The following is a 7212-nucleotide window of genomic DNA, read 5'->3' on the forward strand; positions in this document are numbered from 1 at the left end:
TTTGTGAACGATACAGACAATCGTTCAGTGTATGGGGGCCTATAGGTAATGCCATCAGTTCATCCGTTCTTGCTAGTGGACTGACTCCGCCAAACAAACTGTCGTCTGCACATCAGTTTTACCGCCTGATTCGATGAACTGACAGGTTAAGTAAAGTACCTCTTAGTTTTACCAGACCACTGAGCTGATTAACAACTCTCCTAGGGCTGGTCTGAAGGATTAGGTATTTTTTACTTGGATAGGATCCAATTGGTCACCTAGCCACGGTACCTATTGTAGGATCTGAGCCACATTATATCGAGAAATAAATTTCTAATCACCAGAAATAAATTCCTCTGATTCCACATTGGCCACGCCGAGAATTGAACTTCAGACCACCGGTGAACTGACAGGTAAACTTGATCATGAATACCCGGCCAAACAATGAATTGGTTAAAATAAATAGTTTATCAGTTTAACAACGCAGTTTATCATGAATAAAAAACACACTCACAAAACCAGAGTAACAGTTGTAACATTTATCAAATGTATAATGTAATTGTACGCTGTATCAGTCCTCTTACATAACTCTGAAACAGCATAAACCATTTTCCTAAGATATACTATACCAAATCCAAAACTTTGGTTAAAAACCACAATAACTAGGCGTGATTCGACTTCCAGCTTACTCGGGGCCCGTTCTAAAATCTACAGTCAAAAAGAGCGTGGTTTCACCAACGAGAATTAAAATAAATACTCCATATTTTATTGGAAATCATTATTTTTGTACTATTTAATATAAACATTATTTATTTTTTTACATTTCCATTCTTATAAATAAATCATAAATATCCTATCCTAGAATTCTTGTAAATTTAACTCAATGCAAAACACCTTTTACAGACACTTTTTAAGCTCGCCTAAGCCACCTCCCCCCAACAATATCAACAACAAAGTAATTTGTGGGCTTACTCCCCGAGTAAGCGAAAATACGTTTATTTTCGTATCACGCGGCAATACAAATAGAGATACAATTCGGTTCAGATTCAAGAGAACCCCTACCCCAGGGAAAAAGGGTAGCCGGTAATGAAGTCACAGGGGAAAAAAGTCACTGGAAAAAAGTCACAGGAAAAAAGTTCACCCTAATTTATGGTGGCAATGAAAGCAAATTAAGTAATAAAACAGAAAATATTTTGGATCTTATCCAGATCGTGAACCCCCAAGGGTTTTCAGAGGTTGTCATCTAGGGCTAATGCTTCTTGGGGGGGGTCATTATATTTATGATATTTACAGTCTTTTGTTTGTGGTTTCATGGTCAGCCCCAATGGGCGTAGTACTAAATATGCCTTTGCAAAGGTGGATACATACTGGGTTAAAATCCTTGGTGGTTATACTGTCAATGAAAGATTAATGTGACTTTTTTTTTCCTGCGAGTGTTTTTCTGTGACTTTTTTACCTGGATTCCAGGGAAACATCACCCCTTCCAGATGGAGTGTCTTTCTTAAGACTCATCACCAACTCCTCCCAAATTCTTGTTAGCCCCGCCTACTAGACTGCTCAGTAGGGTGAGTTGGTGGTGTGGCATGACTCTCGATGAGCAGTCAAGTAGGCGAGGCTAACCAGAATTCGGGAGGAGTTGGTGATGTTGTTAGCCCCACGTGACTCTTGATGAGCAGTCCAGTAGGCGGGGCTAACAAAAATTTGGGAGGAGTTGATGATGTTGTTAGCCCCACCTACTGGACTGCTCAGTAGGGTGAGTTGGTGGTGTGGCGTGACCCTTGATGAGCAGTCCAGTAGGCGAGGCTAACAAGAATTTGGGAGGAATTGGTGATGTTGTTAGCCCCACCTACTGGACTGCTCGTTAGGTTGAGTTGGTGGTGTGGTGTGACTCTTGATGAACAGTCCAGTAGGCAGGGCTGACAAAAATGTGGGTGGAGTTGGAGATGAGTCTTACGCATGCAGCCTAGTGTAAACTCACCTTTAGATGCAGGGGGAGTTTCTCCTGTGACTTTTTTACCTGGATTCCAAGGAAACATCACCCCAGCTGGATGGAGCGTCCTTCTTGGGCGCAGGGGTAGTGGATTTAACCGAATGTCCCAAGTCATTCCAGGGCTGGACGTCGGTTGAGACAAATATCAAGAAGAATATGGCAGTGAAAAAGTACATAGGGACACAGATCCAAAATACTCTTTGCCAGGCCTCGAGAGATTGCTGGATAGAGGAATACATTTATAAATGGATTAATAAATATACATAATAAAATTGTTAATAAATTAATGTATAAATATATCAACAAATAAATGCAAATCAAAGGCCAAGGTGCGACCAATTGACCCGTGTGGGTCAGTTGGTCGTGCCTTAGTCTTTCATTTGAGACACTGGGGTTTGATCCCATCATAGGTTAAGAATTTATAAATAAATATAAATAAATAATTAGATAACAAGCAATAGTAATATATTATTTCATTCTCGAATCCACACACCAAAACCTTAGCAAACCTCTGAATTTTATTATTTCTTTTTTATAATTTCTACTAATGAACGTTAAAAATTTAAATATATATATTCATGAACGCGATGATCGACAACTGTATCACAATTTTTTAAAATTCGAACTTTTTTTTAGCTTTATTTGCAATGATATGACAGCGATTTAGGGAAAAAAAAGAAATATCTCCAACCTGTCCTTCCGTCATTACGCCTGTCACAATTGGCACGACGAAGGCTATAATGGCTCCCACGGTGTTGTCCAATCCTAGAAGAGTTCCTGAAAATGATTTATATATTTTTTTACAGCATATCAGTACATCCACACACACACGAAATACGTACATATTAACATATATGCACCTGTATATAAGTTTCCTACCAGCAAAATTCGGCGCAATGTCAGTGTGGTTGACGAGGCCGCTAGTGGTTGTGGCACCATTTAGGAACAGTGCCAGACAAAGCAGAATGATGGCGAGCTTGGCATCACACCCCGCGAAGGACACTCCCAAAATCATGGCAGCTGGACCCCACAGGGCTGAGAATAATAATAATAATAATAATAATAATAATAATAATAATAATAATAATAATAATAATAATATATGCAGAGACTCAAGGCGATACTCATGTCAAAACTCAATGCCGGAAATATGATCAAAGCCATAAACACATGGGCAGTGCCAGTAATCAGATACAGCGCAGGAATAGTGGAATGGACGAAGGCAGAACTCCGCAGCATAGATCAGAAAACCAGGAAACATATGACAATACACGAAGCACTACACCCAAGAGCAAATACGGACAGACTATACATAACACGAAAGGAAGGAGGGAGAGGACTACTAAGTATAGAGGACTGTGTCAACATCGAGAACAGAGCACTGGGGAAATATCTGAAAACCAGTGAAGACGAGTGGCTAAAGAGTGCATGGGAAGAAGGACTAATAAAAGTAGATGAAGACCCAGAAATATACAGAGACAGAAGAATGACAAACAGAACAGAGGAATGGCACAACAAACCAATGCACGGACAATACATAAGACAGACTAAAGAACCAGCCAGCGATGACACATGGCAATGGATACAGAGGGGAGAGCTCAAGAAGGAAACTGAAGGAATGATAACAGCGGCACAAGATCAGGCTCTAAGAACCAGATATGTTCAAAGAGCGATAGACGGAAATAACATCTCTCCCATATGTAGGAAGTGCAATACGAAAAATGAAACCATAAACCACATAGCAAGCGAATGCCCGGCACTTGCACAGAACCAGTACAAAAAGAGGCATGATTCAGTGGCAAAAGCCCTCCACTGGAGCCTGTGCAAGAAACATCAGCTACCTTGCAGTAATAAGTGGTACGAGCACCAACCTGAGGGAGTGATAGAAAACGATCACGCAAAGATCCTCTGGGACTATGGTATCAGAACGGATAGGGTGATACGTGCAAACAGACCAGACGTGACGTTGATTGACAAAGTCAAGAAGAAAGTATCACTCATTGATGTCGCAATACCATGGGACACCAGAGTTGAAGAGAAAGAGAGGGAAAAAATGGATAAGTATCAAGATCTGAAAATAGAAATAAGAAGGATATGGGATATGCCAGTGGAAATCGTACCCATAATCATAGGAGCACTAGGCACGATCCCAAGATCCCTGAAAAGGAATCAAGAAAAAGAAAAAATAGAGGCTGAAGTAGCTCCCGGGCCTCATGCAGAAGAGTGTGATCCTAGAAACGGCACACAAAGTAAGAAAAGTAATGGACTCCTAAGGAGGCAGGATGCAACCCGGAACCCCACACTATAAATACCACCCAGTCCAATTGGAGGACTGTGATAGAGCAAAAAAAAATAAATAAATAAAAAAATAATAATAATAATAATAATAAAAAGCTATACACCTACCTAGAAGATACAAACACCATCCCCCACCAACAAATAGGCTGCAGAAGGAAGTGAAGGGGCACAAAAGACCAGCTCCTGATAGACAAAATGGTAATGAAGAACAGTAGGAGAAAGAAAAACAACATAAGCATGGCATGGATAGACTATAAGAAAGCCTTCGACATGATACCACACACATGGCTAATAGAATGCCTGAAAATATATGAGGCAGAGGAAAACACCATCAGCTTCCTCAAAAATACAATGCACAACTGGAATGCAATACCTACAAGGTCTGGAATAAGACTAGCAGAGGTTAATATCAGGAGAGGGGTCTTCCAGGGCGACTCACTTTCCCCACTACTCTTTATAGTAGCCATGATTCCCCTGACAAAAGTATTGCAGAAGATGGATGCCGGGTACCAACTCAAGAAAACAGGCAACAGAATTAACCATCTGATGTTCATGGTCGACATTAAGCTGTATGGTAAGAGCATCAAGGAAATAAATACCCTAATCCAGACTGTAGGGATTGTATCTGGGGACATCAGGAAGGAGTTTGGAATAGAAGGGATAAAGATACCAGGTGGGAACAACATCAAACACATAGATGAGACGGGATACAAATACCTGGGTATAATGGAAGGAGGGGATATAAAACACAAAGAGATGAAGGACACGATCAGGAAAGAATATATACTGAGACTCAAGGCGATACTCAAGTCAAAACTCAACGCCGGAAATATGATAAAAGCCATAAACACATGGGCAGTGCCAGTAATCAGATACAGCGCTGGAATAGTGGAATGGACGAAGGCAGAACTCCACAGCATAGCTCAGAAAACCAGGAAACATGACAATACACAAAGCACTACACCCAAGAGCAAATACGGACAAACTATACATAACACAAAAGGAAGGAGGGAGAGGACTACTAAGTATAGAGGACTGTGTCAACATCGAGAACAGAGCACTGGGGAAATATCTGAAAACCAGTGAAGACGAGTGGCTAAAGAGTGCATGGGAAGAAGGACTAATAAAAGTAGATGAAGACCCAGAAATATACAGAGACAGAAGAATGACAAACAGAACAGAGGACTGGCACAACAAACCAATGCACGGACAATACATAAGACAGACTAAAGAACTAGCCAGCGATGACACATGGCAATGGATATAGAGGGGAGAGCTCAAGAAGGAAACTGAAGGAATGACAACAGCGGCACAAGATCAGGCTCTAAGAACCAGATATGTTCAAAGAGCGATAGACGGAAATAACATCTCTCCCATATGTAGGAAGTGCAATACGAAAAATGAAACCATAAACCACATAGCAAGCGAATGCCCGGCACTTGCACAAAACCAGTACAAAAAGAGGCATGATTCAGTGGTAAAAGCCCTCCACTGCAGCCTGTGCAAGAAACATCAGCTACTTTGCAGTAATAAGTGGTACGAGCACCAACCTGAAGGAGTGATAGAAAACGATCAGGCAAAGATCCTCTGGGACTATGGTATCAGAACAGATAGGGTGATGCGTGCAAATAGACCAAACGTGACGTTGATTGACAAAGTCAAGAAGAAAGTATTACTCATTGATGTCGCAATACCATGGGACACCAGAGTTGAAGAGAAAGAGAGGGAAAAAATGGATAAGTATCAAGATCTGAAAATAGAAATAAGAAGGATATGGGATATGCCAGTGGAAATCGTACCCATAATCATAGGAGCACTAGGCACCATCCAAGATCCCTGAAAAGGAATTTAGAAAAACTAGAGGCTGAAGTAGCTCCAGGACTCATGCAGAAGAGTGTGATCCTAGAAACGGCACACATAGTAAGAAAAGTGATGGACTCTTGAGGAGGTAGGATGCAACCTGGAACCCCACACTATAAATACCACCCAGTCGAATTGGAGGACTGTGACAGAGCAAAAAAAAAAATAAATAAATAAATAAATAAAATAGTAATAATAATAATAATAATAATAATAATAATAATAATAATAATAATAATAATAATAATAATAATAATAATAATAATAATAATAATAATAATAATAATAATAATAATAATAATAATAATAATCACAGAATTATGGCTGCTGTACCACAAAAAGCTGAAAATGGATAATAATAATAATAATAGAAGAAGAAGAAGAGGAAGATAGATTTAACTTATCCCATATAAACAGTTTAGTGTCTTACATGTAATATATGTATATAAAAGTTGATAACACGTTACTGAGCATGTAATAGACACAAAGACAAACAAGGTATTAAGTCAAATCTTTCGTATAAGTAGTTAGTCATTTGTAAATTTTGCCTTTCCTTAAAATAACCTGCAATAAAAAAACACACACATATTGAAGACCTTTTCTTTACACCTAAGGTTTTCAAAGCATCGAGAATATTTACTAAGTAATTTCTCTTGAATTTTAATCCAAAAAAACCTTAACTTAGCACTTAATGTTTTCAAAACATTGAGAATGTCTACTAAGTAATTTCTCTTGAATTTCAATCGATATATATATCATATATATATATATATATATATATATATATATGTATATATATATATATATATATATATATATATATATATATATATATATATATATATATATATATATATATATATATATATACTTAATTATTTACAACCAGCAACATATCAAAAAAATACAAAGAACTCCATCTAGAGTGTGTGATCGAAAGTTCCGTATTATTTCGATAAAATCTCATATGTGTTCGTACAGATTGCACCGAAGACTCTCCTGGACGTCCTGAGCGAAAGATATTCCCGAGTGATCAACCAAGCTGCCAGAGAGCTCCAGATAATCCCACCAATGTAACGGCAGAG

The 7212-nt window shown here is 38.8% G+C and overlaps 1 protein-coding gene across 3 annotated transcripts in view; it reads right to left on the minus strand.

Moving 5' to 3' along the window:
* Nucleotides 1-451: 451 nt before the first annotated feature.
* The window catches only part of LOC135203059 (sialin-like), a 39923-nt gene continuing 33162 nt past the window's right edge, over nt 452-7212 (minus strand). For 2 of the 3 annotated variants that reach the window (XM_064232659.1, XM_064232660.1), the window contains exons 10-13: nt 7107-7212; nt 2849-3004; nt 2661-2746; nt 452-2190 (exon numbers count right to left, since the gene is read on the minus strand). The exon at nt 7107-7212 is cut by the window's right edge and continues 27 nt beyond it. In XM_064232659.1, coding sequence (XP_064088729.1) covers nt 1993-2190; nt 2661-2746; nt 2849-3004; nt 7107-7212 — 546 coding nt within the window. In that variant the 3' untranslated portion in view covers nt 452-1992. The remainder of the gene's footprint in view (nt 2191-2660; nt 2747-2848; nt 3005-7106) is intronic. The other variant, XM_064232661.1, reaches the window with a different exon arrangement.

This window comes from Macrobrachium nipponense, chromosome 33 (assembly GCF_015104395.2).
Source record: "Macrobrachium nipponense isolate FS-2020 chromosome 33, ASM1510439v2, whole genome shotgun sequence".
Taxonomy (NCBI): Eukaryota; Metazoa; Arthropoda; class Malacostraca; order Decapoda; family Palaemonidae; genus Macrobrachium; species Macrobrachium nipponense.